The 17,900-nt window shown below is 41.6% G+C and overlaps 1 protein-coding gene across 1 annotated transcript in view; it reads left to right on the top strand.

Moving 5' to 3' along the window:
• Positions 1–7,127: 7,127 nt before the first annotated feature.
• Positions 7,128–17,900, top strand: part of SLC16A10 (solute carrier family 16 member 10) — a 65,666-nt gene continuing 54,893 nt past the window's right edge. The window contains exon 1 of the mRNA XM_064412956.1: positions 7,128–7,662. Within this exon, the coding sequence (XP_064269026.1) occupies positions 7,290–7,662 (373 nt within the window). The 5' untranslated portion in view covers positions 7,128–7,289. The remainder of the gene's footprint in view (positions 7,663–17,900) is intronic.

Genomic DNA, 17,900 nt, shown 5'->3' on the forward strand with positions numbered 1-17,900 from the left:
TCTTAGGGAATGCATTCCCAGAGAGGAATCTTAGTCTATGTGCATCTCTTGAGTTACAAAAAATGCTGTTTCAGAGGGAGGGCAAAGAGCACCTGGGAGCCACTGAACCTGAACTATTCACATCTGGCTTTCAAATAAATGCTGCCCTATGAACGAGCAGCCATAAGGTAACCTCATATTCCTCATGGGTGAGGCTGGCCAGGGCTAGCACATTGTCTTGTTCAGCCCAAGTAATAGGGAAGGCAATTTAGGATTCCCTAATGAAATTGATTTGTGTGAATATATGCTATACTAGAAATCTTTCTGTACTAATTTATTTTATTTTTGTATGTAAAGTAATGCTTATCCCATTAATCTGGTAGGGATGGATTTTATCAGAGTATAAATAGAATGTGCAGGGCCTATGAGTGTGCTTACTTTTGAACAAGTAGAATATTTTTACTTAACCACAAAGTAAATATGTATTTAGAGGAAGGCCACTGATACAGGATTTATTTAACTTTTAAAAAATCCCTGTCAAAAGAAGCATTAATTTAATTCTGCTTTTGAAAGAGAGGAGATATTTAATGGTGCTAACAAGAATTGTTAGGTTTATTTCACCAAATGCAGTCATTGCAAACTTATGTTGCATTTTCACACACCTTTGTTGAAATCCCATATTTTACCCATATTACCATATATTAGATGAATTGTGTGTTAAATAACCTGTCAATTGGAAAAAAGTGAACCAGAGAGTATGTAATTTTTTTTTACTGACTTGCAAAAGATTGGATTTTTCTTGTGGGATACCCAACATCAAATTCAGGATTTCAGATGATAGTTAAAAAGTAGATAGAGACTGAGGACAATAATTTAGAATTAAAAAACCAAAACAAAATAAAACGACAACAAAAAAAAAAAGAAAACAAACCCCATTTGTTAATGTTTCACATATTAAAGAAACTCTTAATGAGTAGAAAAACAGAATGGAATTAAGTCCTTCTGAACCACCTGCAAGGTAGATGCATGAAATTATTTACCATATATTTTATGTCCAATATAGTTTAAATACTTCCTGCAAATACGTACAGCCCAAAACTATTATTTGCTGTATTTAGTACCCCTATAACAGTCTTAACATGGCGGAATTTTTTTTAATGTTTTGTTTCTTAACGCAAATCTGTTCAATTTGCAAAGGCAAGTAGACTTTCTACATGGAAGACTTTGTTAACAGTTTTCATATGCCTTAATATTTGAATTGACTCCCTTAGATAAACAAGTTTTGCTTACCTAGTAAGTAAAATGCTGACAGTGTTGTAAATCATACCTTGAAATGGGGCTATACCTTGTAATGAGGCCCTTGCTATAGCCTTTAATACAGAAACACTTTCAAAGGGACAAATGGACAACAATGATCAACAAAGTTAATTTAACTTCCATAGAATTTAGAATTCTTAAAAATCAAGTGAGCAAGATTAGCATCACTTCTATTCCTGATGGTTTTTCACTCCAGGTAGTACTGTCAGAGGTAGTAGGTTTTTTTTGTTTTTCAGTTTTTTGCAGCCTGAAAAGTTAACTGAGTGGCCACTGAGAAACCATGTAAAATCTGCTTCTAGACAACAGTCTGATCTGGTTGATTTGGTAAAACATTTACTTCTCGGATGCTCCAAACTTTTGTTGAAAACAAAATTGAGTTCTCAGGATTGCAAAGGTGGTCTGGAAGATATTAAATCTACATAAACAAAGGAAGGAACTCTGAGGTGCTTAGATCCTACGATAATGCAGGCAATATGAAATACTTGACCTGCGCAGTGGTATCAAACCAAGCCTGAAGATAGCCTAAAACAATGGCTTGAAGCAGTTCCTGCTCATTTGAAAGAGATGTTAACTTTGAAGCTGAGTAAGAACGTTGCCAGCACTGCTAGTTATTTCACTGCCAAGAGAGGTGAATGATCATGCTAGGACAATGTATTCTTCATGCTTCCTCATTTAGCAATAGGATCAAAACAAATTCTGTGTTTGAGGTCAGAATAAAAATTATCTTAAGATGTTCTTCAACTTAATATCCACGGGTGGGACTAATTTCACCAAATTTTAGGTGTCTAGAGTTCTCACTTGTACATCTAAGCTAGTTATCTGGGCTTCTTCACTATCACTTATCACTCAGAAATGTTAATGTTTGAAGTAATTTGTGCCCCTGTTCCCACCTACCAACACTCCTTAGATGACATCCCTGATCAGATGTTCACAGCGGAGACAGTGACAAGGTGAGCTAGAGAAATCCTGCACTAAAAGTCTGCCACCAAAAATTTAGCTTTGTGCAGCTGGGGATTAGCAAGGGCAGAGGGCTTTGACAGGTAGTGACTGCCACTTTCTTTCACTTGCCCACATTTAATAGTAACAGTTATGTGTCACCCATATTCCAGACAACACCTGGTCAAGTCCCATCCACTCTTCACTGAATGATAAACTAAACCCGAGTTTAATTTGTAAAGGAGCCAGACCTGAGCCATAAGCTGAACTTAAAAAAGGAAGATGTTAAATCTGGAATTGCCATTTAAAATAAATGCAGAAGTGAGAACTGGATGTGTTGCTTTTCCTTAGCTTCACCAGTTAGACATTTAGTCTACTTTCTTTCCCTTTCTCATACTGGTTGTGGAATTATGAGGGAACCTATAGCTTGACAACTAATAGCAGTCTAGAAAACTTCTACTGTAGGTATTATCAAATGTGGGTTAGACACTTTCAACGCTCCCCTCAGTAAACAAGTAAAATCTGTGGGTTTTGCCTTTGAAAATGTGACTCATCTGCTCAGCAGTCAGATGCAGCCCTGGTAGTTCATACGTCTCAGCTGGAGCCCAGTCTGAAACATCAGTAGAACATCCTGTCTGGCTGAGAGATGCATAAACACTGCTTACTGAATAGGATTTAATCTAATGTTGATCTTCATGCAGTTGGTGATACCATATGTTTTTGTGTTTTAATGGTTATCCTGTTTATCTCATCTTTCTGACCTAAGTCCAAATCCTTCTGCTGAATACGTGTCTTAATAATAGTAGCTGAAAATTAAAGAACAGAAAGGCTTAATCATTAATATCATGCGCTAGTCTAACTGGCCACAAGATTTTATATTGCCTCATGTCCTCTCTGTATAGTTCCTTTTCTTTCTTGGAGTTGCTTCTACTGTACTTCTTGTTGACCATTTGTGCTAAAGTTAGTCATTTTACTGAAGATTTTTTTTTTCTGGATGATGTAGGCATATCATTTTCATTGATTACAGTAAAAATTCTAATCAGAACAACAGAAGAAGGAAGAATTAATCTCTCTGAACACGTACTCTTCAGGCTTGCATTCTGTGCACTTTTGTGGAATACTACATGATTTTGAAAGGCATTTAAAAAGAAAGGTTTAAAGAAAAGCTGTCTTGGTGTGTCACTAACAGCATGCTTCAACAATATATATAATTTTTTTTTTAAGTCATAGGCAACTGAAATATTCTTTGTGGTCAAAGAAAACGCTGCATGTGAGAGCTACTGAAGTCTTGGTCTATTTTCAATAGCTTGTGAGAAGGAGTCAATGTTTAATGGGAGCTGGCTAGAATTTCAGATAGAGTTGCAGAAGATGCCATTTCCCAGCCCCTGGGGCTTTTGAAAGTCCACAGATGATAGGGCAAATTTCTCCTTTGGCATTGGTCTTTTTTGCATTGATCCTAAAATAGGCACAGCTAAGTACCACCATGGCAGATGTCTGTTGCAGAGCATTATGTCTTTTGCGTGCACAATTGCTGTTTGTTATCAGCTGTAGGGTATTAATAAAACATGTCAAATAAGCACATTACCATAAACAGGAAGGAATCTTAGACAAACCCAAGGCTTTCTTCATGTCACATTTCTCAGCTTATCTGTACTCCCTTGTTTTTTTTCCACTTTTCTCTCTTTTTTGCTGTTGGTTCTATGATTTTTTCCTTTTGTTTATAACAACAATTTAGCTGAAACATACACAGTTATCTATATACGAGGTATATATTCTATATCTATGTAACCTATTTCTTTTCACTGTTTTATGGTGATTATCTCATGTTCATCTTCCTTTTTTTTCCTTTTCAGCTGTTTTTCTTGTGAACATACAGGGCTCAAACAGCACAGCCAGAAAGGTGGCTTTCCTTTCACATACTTTTACAGAGTTAATATTTTTTTTTTCAAATACTACTTTTAAAATTCTTTGATAGCAATAATTTAAACAACAGTGCTTTTATTGCGAATCTTTGGTGTTGCAAAAAAACCGAAATCAAACTGCAGTCAAACCTGGCCATATTCTGTTTGCAAAGTACGTCTTCTATGGAAATTATCTGACTATGAAGAGTGAGATTTTATTGTTCTTGTTCTTGGGAACTACTAGGGAAATAGCTGAGATCTCAAGAGACCTCTCTCAAAAGGGAAGAGGCTTAGCTATTGAGAGGAGCAGAATGTACCAAAGAGGTACAAAGTTTCTCTAGATACCTACTTAAGGCCTGTAAAGGAAGACCCCACAAGCTAAATCTTTTTTAAAAATATAAATACTACATATTTTTTTAGTTTAGCTAAACAGCAATACGACAACAAGGTACAGAATGTTGAAGAAACCTTCAGAATATAGACATCACATTTACAAAAACTGTATGTACTGGCAAATCTGATTTTCTGACTATGCATTCCCAAATGTGAGGAGAAAGGGAAAATAATTTGTTCATACTAATCAGGGTATAAGAAACACTTAATGACTGGAAAATAGAATCTTTTTAAACAAATGCAAGAAAGTGGAAGCTGCACAATATGTTCACAATGGATTTTTTAAAGACACATCCTTTATCTTAAAAAATGGGGGAGTCATAGTGTTTATAGGAAACACGCAAATGAAACTGCAGTACATAAATATTACCTTGAAAAAATATGTAGAGAGGGAATTAGTCTTGAGCTTAACTGAACACTGTCCAAAACGGAAAAAATACGTGGCAGTTCCCTCAAGCTGATTTGACTTTCCATGGTACAGCTCACAGGCTTCCATTCAGGACTCCCATCTGAGGAGTCTCACTAAGAGCTAGAAATTTATCTAAGAGTTTGTGGAACCACAACCCCTTGGATCAGTCACACTAAGATCCAGTCCTGGATCATACCCTTGTTAATTTCTATGCAACTGAAGGTTTAATTAAGTCAGTCGTTGCTGACACATGTAATGGAGATTTAATCTGAAACTGAAAAAGCTTAGTTTGCTCTGTTATAACTGTTCAAAAATGTTAAATTGTGGTGGAGGAAGCTTTAATTATTGTAAGAAAGCTCAACAGATTTAGAAAACAGCTTCTGGACAAAGACTTTGTGGAGTATGTGAACTGTTAACTTTTGCATGTTAAATTGCTTATGAAATATCTTGAGCATAGTTAAGCTTATCATAGGCTTGGGGTTTTAATAAGCATCCAGACTTGTTCCTTGGGGGGAACAGATGTTTTTTTCAGTGCTCCGCCAAATATTCCCTCTTTGCTTTGACAATCATGATGTATTTCATAAAACTATATTGTGTTTTGTCGCTGAGCTTTTTTTTTCTGAATTCCACTGCTGTATCTTTAGTGTAATGTTTTTATGTTTAGAAGGGCATGAGTAACAAGACAGTGAGTGTGCAGCAAGGTTAGTGCACCTATAAAATGCACTTCGTTATAATCACAAATGTATTCAACATCGTTATATGGTTTTCTTTCTTTAGCTACTACTACTTTTCATGTGGAGAGCAAGAAGACAGAAAACACATTGTTAAGAAGCTGTGCTTTGTTTTGGACTAAGCTTTGTTTTTCTTTGTGGCCACTGGTAGGTAAGATGGAAAACGTGATTCAGGGTCAAAAAAGGAAGAAGAGGTTTTGGCAGGCAGGCTGGGGAGTTGGATGCCACAGCGGGCATAGCAGTAGCAGCCCAGGCTCCAAGGGAAGAAATTGGGATGGTGTATGAATGCAAGAGGATGCTTTGAGCCCTCCAGCTCTCACAGGGAAGTTTGAAGCATCCAGATTTAATCTGCTGACTTTCTTTCAAGAAGCTCTCTTCCTCATCAAGCCCAAACTGCTAAAAACGTATGTAGCTGCCAAACAGCGGAACAGATACCCGTCTGCAAGCTTGAAAGCAGGATCATGAATCAAAAACTTGTCATTTAACACTCTTAACCTGCACTTTTCCTGTCCTCTCACTTCCCCGGCTGTGGGGAGGAAAGGTCAGGAGTTGATGCCTCTGTGCAAATGGGAAACATGTCAGGAGGTGTGCAGGAGCAAGTACTTTCTCTTCCCTTGTTAAAAAGCAGGAAAGACAACAGAAGCAGTTCCCGCACGGTCTCCCCGGCACAGGCTGTCCCAAGGGAAGGTGGGCAGCTGTCCCGGAGGACAGCGGGTGCCCCGAGGGCCCTGGAGCCGGGCGCCTCCGGGCCGGCAGCCCTTCCCTCGGGGAGCAGGGTGGGCGCTGGAGCTGCGGGAGGCCAGAGAGCGCCGGGCAGGGCCGGGAGCCGGCTCTCAGCGCGCCCGTGGGTGTGCAGGTGTGCGTGTGCGGCGGGGGCTGCGCGCTTTGGGCCGGCTTCCCTGTGCCTCGTGCTTGTTTGCGTACGGCCGGGGCGGGAGGTTCAGGCTTTTCCCCCTGGCCCAGCTCGGGCGGGACACCGCTGGGCGCAGCTGCCCTGCCCCGTGGGGAGCGGGCAGGGCCCGGGAGCGCGGCCAGGGGCTTGTTTACCGCCGAGGGCAGTGCGCGGTACCTGTGTGCAGGCTCGGGGCGCCCGCCCGCCTCCCGCCCCTTCCCGGCGGCCGTTAACCGCTGCCTGCCAGCCTCGCTCCGCTCCCCCTCCCCGGGCGGCCGCGCACCGTGCGCTCCCCGCCGCCGCCGCCGCCGCCGCCACGGCGCGGTCCCGCCCCGCTCCACCCCCTCCACCGGAGAGCCAGGGCGGCGGGCGAGGTGGGGGGGGGCCCGGAGAGGAGCGTGGCTTCGCCTGCCTCTCCCCGGCCCCCCTCCCTTCCTCCCTCCTCCCCTCCCGCGGCCAATCGGCGCGGAGGGAAGCGCTCTTGTCGCTGACGCCCCCGAGGGAGCCCCCCTTTTAAAATAAAGCGGCGGCGGCGCGGCGGGAAGAGGGGGGCGTGTGCTGGTCTCGCTCGGTCCCGCACACCGGCGGGCGGACAGATAAACAGAGCGAGCGCCGCGGGATGCGCGCAGCCCCCGCGGCCAGGGGCTGAACGGGCGGGGAACGAGAGGAGCGGGAGAAGGAAAAGGAAGGCGGGAGCGGCGCGCCTGAAGGGTCTCGCGTCCGCTCCGGGGATGGCGCCGGTGAGCGAGCAGCTGGAGCCGCAGGGCGCGGGGGGAGACCCCGCCGCCGCCGCGACCCCCCTGCCCGGCCCGCCGGCGGTGGAGGAGCCGCGGCGGGAGAACGGCGGCGAGTGGTGCCCCGGGAGCGGCGAGAGCGGGGCCCAGCCCCGGGCGGCGGCGGAGGAGGCCCCCAGGAGCCCGGGCTGCCCCGGGAGCGCTGCGGCGCCGGAGCCCCCCGAGGGCGGCTGGGGCTGGGTGGTGATGCTGGCCGCCATGTGGTGCAACGGCGCCGTCTTCGGCATTCAGAACTCATGCGGGGTCCTCTTCGTCTCCATGCTCCGGCTCTTCGGCAGCAGCGACGACAAGCAGCTGGTCTTCAAAACAGGTGAGGGGCGGCCGGGAAAGGGGTCGGGGCGGCTTCCAGCCCGCTCCGCCTCGGGCCTTCCCCGCCTGCAGCCCGGGCGCCGGAGGTGTCCCGGCCCGGGGCTCCCGCTGCCGGCGGCGCCGTCAGGAGCCCCTCGAGCCCGGGGGCCGCAGGAGCGAGACCCCTCTGGGGGCCGGGCCGGAGCCTGCTGGGGCCCTCGGGAATACCCCTGAGGGGAAAGGCGGCTCCCCCTGGCCGGTGCGCCCCGCAGCCCTGCCCGGGCAGCGACCTCCTCTCCTGGGGTATGGGGGAGAAGCTGCGGGAGGGGAGCAGGTGTGCTCTCGCTTCTTCCACAGCTGGAGCTTTAGGCATCCGCTGCCGTGCATTATGCGTTACAATGAGCACTTCTGGTCGCAGAAACCTTTATTCCCCTGCCCCCGTTACCCTAAATGATCGATTAAGAGTGGGGTATAGTGACACTTAAAATATGTGGAGAATGGGCTTGACAGTTGCCAAATCTGGCATTTTGATGTGCAGATTTACTGCTGCAGCCGGTGTCACGCAACTCACCAGTGACGGTAATGATATTTACCAGACTTCAAAGACATTAACAGCACTCTCGCATGTTACTGATCCAAAGCACTTTAGACACGTAAGTGTCGATTAGTTAAAAGGTGAGCGTGCATTCTGTTTTATTTCATGTAAGTTTTTAGTGGAAAGTGTCTTGTGCTCTGACTTAGTAAGTTGAGGAAATGCAGTTTTTGGCCCTTGGCATAGCAACAATTGAAATTAAGCAACAGAATTAAAATTATATTTTATTATTGTACATAATAAAGTTGATTTACATAAACGATAGCTTCGTGTAAAATTATTAAAATTAAATACTGAAAAATAAACACTGTCTTTTATGTTTTTGTTAATTTCTTTTAAAAATGTCTAGCCTTGCAGACTTGTAAGCCTTCTAGAAAACTTTTTCAGTACAGAGTGGGTGTTACAGATCTTTTGAAATTTGTCTTCCTTAATACTTGCATAAGTGGGCCTGAAGTTGAGATGTTAAGACAAAGAAGTTAATTTTCCTCCTGCAGCTTAATAACTATTTTTGTCTGAAGTAGAAAACCAGGGCAGGTGTTTAAACTGAAGTGGGAAAGCTGAAAAGCTGTGGTGGAGCATTAAGTGATGTTCTCTCCAGCATTTAAACAGTTTGCAGCGATATATAAGGTGTATTCCCCAGTGTTCTTGAGCTAGGAAGATGGGAAGCTGCATCTGCACATCAGGCTGGGCAGTGCCTGTTTCTCAGAAGGGAAATGCACATCCAGAAGTAGGAGCTTAGGCTCCTTAGCCTGCACAGGAGAAGAATGAGATTCAGAGAACTTTTCATTGATTACAGTAAAATGAGATTCAGAGAACAGATTCAGAGAATGCTGTGGACATTTGCATGCTGACCTGGGAGCTCCTGGCCAGTCAGAAATGCAGAAGCAAATGGGTGGCTGATACTCTGCCTGTTCATTGTACAGAAGTGTAAAAATTGCTTTTTCTGAGTATCTGGTTTGGTGGTAACCATCTCTTAAAATTTGTAGTCTTGTACTGAAAAAAAAAAAGGTCTTCAGGTGGTAGTGCAGTAGTCAAAATAATCAACAAGAGAAAGTCTGAAATTATCTCCTACCTTCCAGAAGGGTAATTTCACCACTGGTGTCTAAGTGAGGTGAGATTGTGGGTCCACTCATGTTTTTGAAAATTTGCCCAATTGCAGAAAACAGTGGTGGGAGGGGGAGTTGGAACCTGGCTTTAGAGCCAAGTTGTTTTGCATCCTGCTTAGAAGAGCAGGAAGAGTCCTGAGTCCTGGGTATAGCCAGCACCTCCTGTATTGCTTTTTAAGTGATGTGAGGGGGGGGAAAAATAGTTACAGCTGCACTTTGTTTTGCTTTGTCAGATGTACTCTGGTTCGGTAAGGCAGAAGGCACCAATTCTGCTTTTTTTTTAAAATCCAAATGGGTTCAAATTGGGGGAAATACTGCAAAATAGCTGCCTTGACTAGGTGACTTGTGTGCATGTGAAGAGGACTGCAAATACGTGGAGTCTCCTGTAAACAAAAGCACAGCAGATAAAAAACGTTCCTTTCCCTTCCTGAAAGTACCTTGGTGAGCTGGGGTACTGGAAGGGAAAAAGTCACTATGATTTTAGTGTTAGAGAAAAGTCTAGCCTGATCATTCCCATGGCATTGATTCAAATACTTAATCTGCTGAGTCTCTTGTGTTTGGACTGATTGCAACTCAAACCTGGCAGTGGTAACTGAGTTAGTCAAGTTTAATGAATTGGAAAACTGGAATTTGTAATGAAAAGTTTTCTTGCTGTGGGGCTTTGCTTTGGAAAGCAAAGTTTAATAGTCTAATCCTTCTGGAAAATAATTATTTCTCTAATATCTGAAATGCTGATTTTTTTTTTTTTGAGAGGCATGAGTATTCCAAGCAATTTTTTTAAGGACTCCAGGTGTCTGTGGAATTTTGCAGTTGATCCACAGTACCAAAGAATTCAGGTCTGTTTGTAGTTTGTTAGTTGTTGGTTTGTTTTTTTAATTTTTTTTTTCTTACTACAGGATTACTTAGCTGTTGCCAAGAGCACATGTGTTGCCAGAGGTTTTTGTGTGCCTGCTCTTTTGGGACGAGTCAGTAGTCATCTCTTGCCTGGTGTTTTTCTGAAAAGAGGAATTAAGTAGGTTACAATAAAAGCTGCTTTGGTGTCTCTTAATAACATGGTGTAATATCTTAAAAGTCAATGCAAGGCAAAATGGGAAGGCACTAAATATTGTAGGCTATGATTTTTTTGTTTGTGTTAGTAGATGGGTGGGTGTTTTCCAGTGTGAAAGGGAAAAAGGGAGGAGGCAGAATGGAGGAAGATGTAGTCAAGAAGTGACTCTGCCTTGCAGAGTGGAAGGAACCAAAAGTATGAGCAGGGCAGTTTGCAGCATGCAGCATCAGCACTGGATAAATGAGATAAAGAACTATAATTAACATGGTTGCTGGATTTAGGAGTATTAATGGAAAAACTTGTGGGTCATAGAGGTTCAAAAATTCCTTCAAGGGCCACCTTTTTATGAAAAAATTTTGAATGTAACTAGTACACAGTATTTTGTTATTTATATTAGCAAAAACCAAATTTCTTTGCTTATGTAGTGCACTATGTAAGCAATCCCATTGTTTCCTTGTGTAGTCATTTTTTTTTCAAAAACTACTTGATTCATAACTCCAGAAGAGGAAAAGCCCCAAGTGTATAAAACTTCTAGAAAGGTGTGCCTGAAGTCTCAGGAAACTACTCTGTTCATTGTTTATAGTTCATTGTGTTTGAGGAACGAGTTGGATGGAAAAAAACAATAGCAATGGAGTACAGGAGGCTCGTGGTCCTTGGAAATAGGGCAGACTTAGTTGGCCTCTAGTGTTCAAATGCAGCTGTAGTCTGATCACCCTTGAAGAGAAAGGATTTGGTCCAGACCAGTCCAAGGTCTGACAGGAAGAGTGTTGGTTCCTTTCCCTATTGGAGTTGTCACATGGGGATGAGGGACACTGATCCAGTCCTGTTGTTATCTCAGAGATTTGTGTGAGCCCCATCTAGTCCTGTGCTTTGCTCTCTGATAGTTGCCTCTGTGAATATGTACCCATACTTGTTTTCAAAGGCAAATAAATTCTATGATTCTAGTGGCAACAGAGATAAAAATGGTAGGTTTCATTTAAAAAAAAAAAAGTCAGATAAAATTATAGCTCCACTGCTTTAATTGTTCCTTGTTCTATGTTTTGCAATGTTGGCAGTTCTATGATTTGCAGTGCTGGTTCTGTAACTCTACTGGATTATTCTCTCGTGTACAAGTATTGAGTACAGCTGTGTGTACAGGTATCACCTGCACAGGAGTATGTACTGCTCTTCGAGTTCTGCATCCATGTGTTTGCTTTGTTAGCCAGTGTTCCTGGAAAACACCACCCCACCTTGCCTGGACTGGTCATCTGTGTGCTTGTATGCCTCTGGGTTTGGCTTTCTTAGGTGCAGCCTTTGGTGACATACCTGGCTATCGGGATGATTGATTGGCTGGCTCAGCACTGTTGGCACCATCACAGCTCTTGGCCCTGGATTGCTGAGAGTTCGAAAGGGCGGGGAGGAGAATTCTGATTTTACTTTCACATTCAGACTGTAATTCAGATACTGAGGAGATAATGTTGAATGACTACAAAGATCTACAAGAGATAATTTCACAGGAGAGTTTGAAGTTTTCTTTTACTCTTTTCTTGAATCTTTTGATGTCTTCCTGAGTTTTTCTCCAGGGATTACGACCATCAGCAATTTTGATATGATTCAAGTCCTTGTTGTGTAACTGTCCTTCAGAACCACACTTATGTTTCTAAATCTATGGGCTGCTGTATCCAATAAACTGGGAACCTTGGCAGGCTGGACCTGTGTCACATGGTTTATGAGAGAGCAACTGACTTTTCTTTTTAAGAAGTAGTAAGTCAAATTTGGAACACAGAAGTTATCAGAGCACACAAGTATAATTTGTGTGAGGTACTACTTGAAGGGTACTTCCTGCAAGGAAGGGACTCCGCTATTATTATACCTTGGTCAATAAGGATTACATTGCAGTGGAGGATGAAGTTCCACAAAAAGCTGGACTTCAGTTTTGAACAAAAAAATGGCTACACAAGGAAACAATGGAATGACTTATATAGGGCACATCATTATCAGTGCTGCTGTAGTCTACTTTCCTTCTCATGCTCGTGTGGCTACTGAAACCAGAGCAGCGAACCAACAGTGAATGCTAATCTGAAAACTAACCTGATATATAAATAGTGTTTCATTTTATCCAGCTACAGTAATTTTTGTACTGCTTTGACCTGGCGTTGTGATTATGAATAGCTATGCAAATGAAGATTCTGGAGTAGTTGATATGATGATTGGGTCAAACTGGAAAGTTTAAGGCAATTTCTGTAGTATGCTGTCTTTGTTTAGACCAGAATGACTAATACCATTACTGTTTTTGCATATAGACGTGCAATGTCTTTATATCTTTGGAGCATTTCTCTTGTAGTCTTGTCAACTACTCTGCAGAGTGATTACTTAGGTTGTCTTGTGTTTTTTTGGGTTTTTTTTTCCTTATATTAAATTTTACATTGGTTAGGTTCTTCCTGTTCCAACCCAAGGTTAAATTGCAACAAACAGCTTTGTTAGGGAGAATAATCTTCCTAATGTGTCTGAAAGATAGTTACCAGTTATTTTTTGTGATTTTCTTTAGAGGCAATACTTGAATTTCAAGAGATGAAACATCCCTATAAAATTCATAAGATGATTGGGAGTTGTCACTGCTCTGCATTAAATCCATATGCCTCAGGTGATGAGCTCTGGTGTGCTGTCTGTCAGACAAAACTATATCCTCTAAAATCTCCTTCGTACAAATCCACTGAAATACTAAGTTTCACTGTACTCTCTTCATCATAGTTTTGTTGCATGTAAAATATGTTTCATACTCCCAATGTTATTTCTTTGTCAATATCTCTGTTGCCCTAACTCTCAGTAATGTAGAGTAGAAAGGTACTGTGTCATGTTACAAAATGAGGCTTTGCTGTTTTCTGGCATGACTGATGTCCTATAATGACATTGTGCTGTCTATTTTGCATTATTTACATAACATAATGTTTTTCTTGCTGCTTATTATTAGTACCTCCAGTCAGTGAAGCTTAGTTGACTTTGAAGTTTTCCAGGAGTAAGGGCATTACTTCTAGCTCTGCAACTTTGTTTTATTTAATTGGTCCCTGTAGTCTGTTCAATGCCATCTTGCTCATCCATTTTTTGGCTACCATTCTTTGAGATTTCTCAGATCCCTTCCTCATTTTTGAGTTGCCTTAAATAAATGCTGTTTAAAGGGCAAGTTAGCAAAATGTGTATGTCTATTAATAAACCTTTTTTTTAGACTTAGCAAGATGTACCTGTGCTTAGTATTTGCCTATCCATAAACATGATTTCATCTTTCAACACAGTGTGCTTGCCTCTGGACGCTTTCTGTTTCCTGATAATGTTCAGTCTCTTTTATCATGATTTCTTTAGCCTCCTGAAAGAAGTATTATTGAAGGCCTCGAAGTTTAAATATTATTGATCTCTCTTTATATTATTGAGTTACTGGTTTTGTATGAAGCACTGTTCTTAAACTACGATAGCATAGTATGTATATATGCCTATTTACTCTTAGCCAGTTTGAGTTAATTAGAGATAATAACAAACTGTAGCCTCCACTTGGAGCAATTTCTACTAGAGCAGGCATCTAATGACCTTGCCCAGTTGGGTTTTGATCCAAGGATGGAGACTCCACCGCCTCCAAAGTGCCAGTGTTTGGCTACTGTGAGCAAAGAAGTTTCTTCTTACCTTTAAGTGGAATTTTCTCTACTTCGATTTGTGTCCATTGCCTCTTGCTTCTCATTAGAATACCACTGAGAAGAGTTTGGCTCAGTCTCTTCACATCTTCTCACGGGGTATTTGTGCATGCTAACAATGCCCCCTGGGGCCTTTCCTGCTTGAGTCTAACCAACACCACCTCTCTCAGCCTCTTATCTCTGTGTCAGATGCTCAGTTCCCTTATCTTTGCAGCCCCTTGCTGGATTCACAGTAGTAGTCAGACTGGCTGCTCCACCTTGGCATTGTTGGTGTTTCAGGCTTTTGACACTTGAAGGTCTTAGAGAAGGCGAAGTCAATCCATTATCACCTCCCTCCTCCTTTGTGCTGACCCCCTCCCACCTTTCCCTCACTTGGTAAGATAAATACGGCACCAGCACACACCTCCTCAGGTGTCTGAGTGCCTGCTGCCTGCCAGGCTCTTTTAATAGAATTCTACACATCAAAGATCATGCTTTGAAATGAAAAAAATATTCAGAAAATTCTAACTTTTATTGCTGTGTATTGCTAAGGAAAATAAGGATTTTCAATAAACATTCATCTGTAATGCTCAGCAAATAATTGCGCAATTTGAAGTTGCTTCTGCTCTGTGAACTCCAGGGAAGGAGATGCAGAGATTATTTGCATCCAAGCCAATGTAGCACTGATAACATAAGTGCCTGGTTTTAAAAATAGTCCTTGTGGGAAGGAATTATATAGGTTCTTTCTTATGTCCTCCACAGTCTTTTTTTAATTTAATTTTGTGAACAAACCATGCAGCCTTAGACCACTGCAGTTCAACCTTCAGCAAATATGTACAGAAAGGATAATTCTGAGAAAACATTCCATTGTGATCTTGCAGTATTTGTTTTCATTTCAGAAATCTAATTTATTACAATCTCAGCAACTCTGTTTTGGATATTGCCTTTCATTTTCGTGGGAACTGGATAGGAATGACTGGTTCTAATAGCTAAGTTAATAGCAGCCCTTTAGTAAGGATGGGACCAATTTAAAAATGATCAGAGCTAGTTCGTTCCCACACACAGGAAGGGATTACTGAGATGTTGAGCCCAGCCTTTTTGTTATCAGCAGCATGTCTATAATGCCATGGAACATGGTGTCACTTAGATGGTAGGGACTTGAACTTAGACTGGAAGTTGTAAAGCAATTTCCTTGATGCCTTTTTTCTGAGTAAGCAGAAGTGGTGCAATCTTTGGCTGTTTATCTTCTGCAGTGTGCTTTTTTCAGCAGAGCTGTACTTTATGTATATCTTCCAAGTACTCAACAGTTTTGTTTTGTTTTATTTTTTTTTCATTTTAAGAACATTGATTGGAGGAATAATAAGTAATTCGAAACATGTTAACTGTTAATTTATTTTTCTTAGTCTCTAGCTGTTGTCCTCTGGGAAATGATTTGTAAAACGTGCAGTAAAGATTGTCTTCTGGCTTCTAAACTGGGTTTTAGCTGTTTTATCAAGATGCTTCAATAGAAACATTGCAAATAGAAAATGAATTGAGTAAATAAAGTCTTCCCACATCATTGTAAAGGAGTATGTTGATATTGGTACCACATAATTTTAGTTGTATTTTATCAGTGCAGTAACTGAGGAAGGATAAAACACTATGATACAATGTTCTAAATAAACTGTGATCTTTAAGCTCTTGCAGTCTAGAATGAATGAACAGTACTTTCTTCTGCACCGAAACACAACTTTCTTAGTGGCAAGGTCATTAACACCAGGAACAGTGTTCTTGTGTACCAGGTAGGAAAGTTTGTTTTGAAGAAAGAAAAACCCAACCCCCCCCACTTTATTTAGCAACAAGATCAAAAGAGATTGTTCTAATTAGAAATGTCTTAGTTGTAGCACTTCCTATATTGCGTTGAAAGCTTAAGAGTCTAAGCATTCATGAGGAAAAGAGAAGGTTATTATTCATTACCAAGTGATCCTGAGTGAGTTGAGATGTTGGAGATGGGCTGTATCTTTGGAGACTTTTGTCTGTGTTGTCTCTGGTATCAGCACTCTAAACCTGCCTGTTGTCCTTGGACTGACTTCTGTGACTTTGCCTTGTTTGGTTTCTGTCCCCAGGTGTGGACTAGCCATGTGTCTCTTGAGACGCTGCTTAGTCTGCTCTAGATTAGAGTTGGGATGGCAGTGAAGCCACATACAGAGTGAGCAGTTGAGCAACAAGGACATCAGTGTTAAACAAATGGATTTGGTTGGTCCAAGGAGGCCTCTAGCTCTTGTCCAAAGAGCTGGAAGCACTAAGTGTGCTTGGGGTACACAGCCAGGGCTTTCTAGGACAGTAACTTGATCCTGTGTTGTACCTGAACGTGCTGGGGTTGGAAAATCTCAATGGGCTACCAGGCTGAGCCTGTTTGTTGTCAGTGTGCTCCAGTTTGGTGTATATTGTAGTAGTTTCAAAGTGGTTGGAATTGGCCGATGACATCTGCTTGTTTTTATGAGAGGAAGGAAGGTGTGGTAGCAGTGCCTTACCTAAAGATGCAGTTACCCTCAAAGCTCATGAGATTGAAATTGAGAGCCTGAACTGTGGTGCGTATTTTGGACATGACAATGGTATGTGTCATGGTTTAGAATAACAGCCTTATCAGAAAATTGATTTAGTACGGCTAGATAATATTTTTTTGAATCTTGAATGTACTGTTTATATGATGACTTTTGGATTCTCCTTCAATTTATCTGTGAAAATACTGCCTGTGGCCCCTTGAGTTCATTGGATTAAGTTGTCATGTGTGTGACAAAACTGAAGGCATGTACTTTAAAGAAAGCCTTTATGATTTTGGCACACAAAAGAGAATTTGAAGTTGCCCTTTGTTCTTTTATAACTTCAAGTAATTTCTTACCTTTGAAATATTTATGTAGCTTAGGCTCTTCAAAACCCAGCATTGCATTCCAGACTTGAAAGAAATTAGAACTCTCAATTTATAATTTCTGCCACAGCTGGGTACTGGCAGTGATCTAGAAAATTAAATCAACACTAGGAAGTTTTCTGGAAGCTTAAATGTGCAAGCCTGGGATGTATTTTCTAATCCTATCAGAGTAACGCCATTTTTTACAAATTGAAGCATGAAGCATTATCAGCTTTTTACACCTCTATACATATAAAAGTATTTTGTTCATAGTGCAGCAGTTTAATGAATATTTAATTTCATGCAGTGAAATCACTGACCCTTGAAGGTCTGTGGGGGGACTGGGACAGAATTGGGTAAATTAGTGGGAAGGCTGGAGTAGAACTGCAAAAAATTAGTATGGACAATGTTAGTCTTTGTACGCAGTCAGAAGTCTAGTCAGCATGGCCCAGCTCTAGTGTTCTGACTTTTTTTTTGCTTTTTCTGTATTAGGCAAAGCAAATAGTATGTTGCATGAAATTTATGCAACCTCATGCTGCAGTATTGATCTTTTGTATATGTGGTTGAAGGGATTTAACTTAATGTATTTTATGCTCAGTCTCTGCATTGAGGTCTGTGCCAGCAACTGTATACTGTATTAATAACTTTTTTATCTGAAAATGTCAATATTTCAGCAATTGGTCAAAATATTTTAAAGTATTCTGTAGATATTATATAGCTGTATTTATTAAGGATAATTGTATTGGAAAAATAGAGGTCGAGAAAGGCAGATATTCTACAAACTACTTTGCTGCTTGTTCTTTGGGATGTCTCTGTCTCTGAGCAACTGAGATTTCTTTTTCTGTTTATGTGGTATCCCACTTGCCAGTATTCCCGGTACATATTTTCATGATCAGAGTAGGTAAGAGAGGTGCTATAAAGAGTAAACTTAAAGCCCAGGTGAAAAGTTTTGTCATGTCTTTAAAACTGCCTCCATCTGGACCTATGTG

The sequence above is a fragment of the Passer domesticus genome, chromosome 3 (genome assembly GCF_036417665.1).
Source record: "Passer domesticus isolate bPasDom1 chromosome 3, bPasDom1.hap1, whole genome shotgun sequence".
Lineage (NCBI taxonomy): Eukaryota > Metazoa > Chordata > Aves > Passeriformes > Passeridae > Passer > Passer domesticus.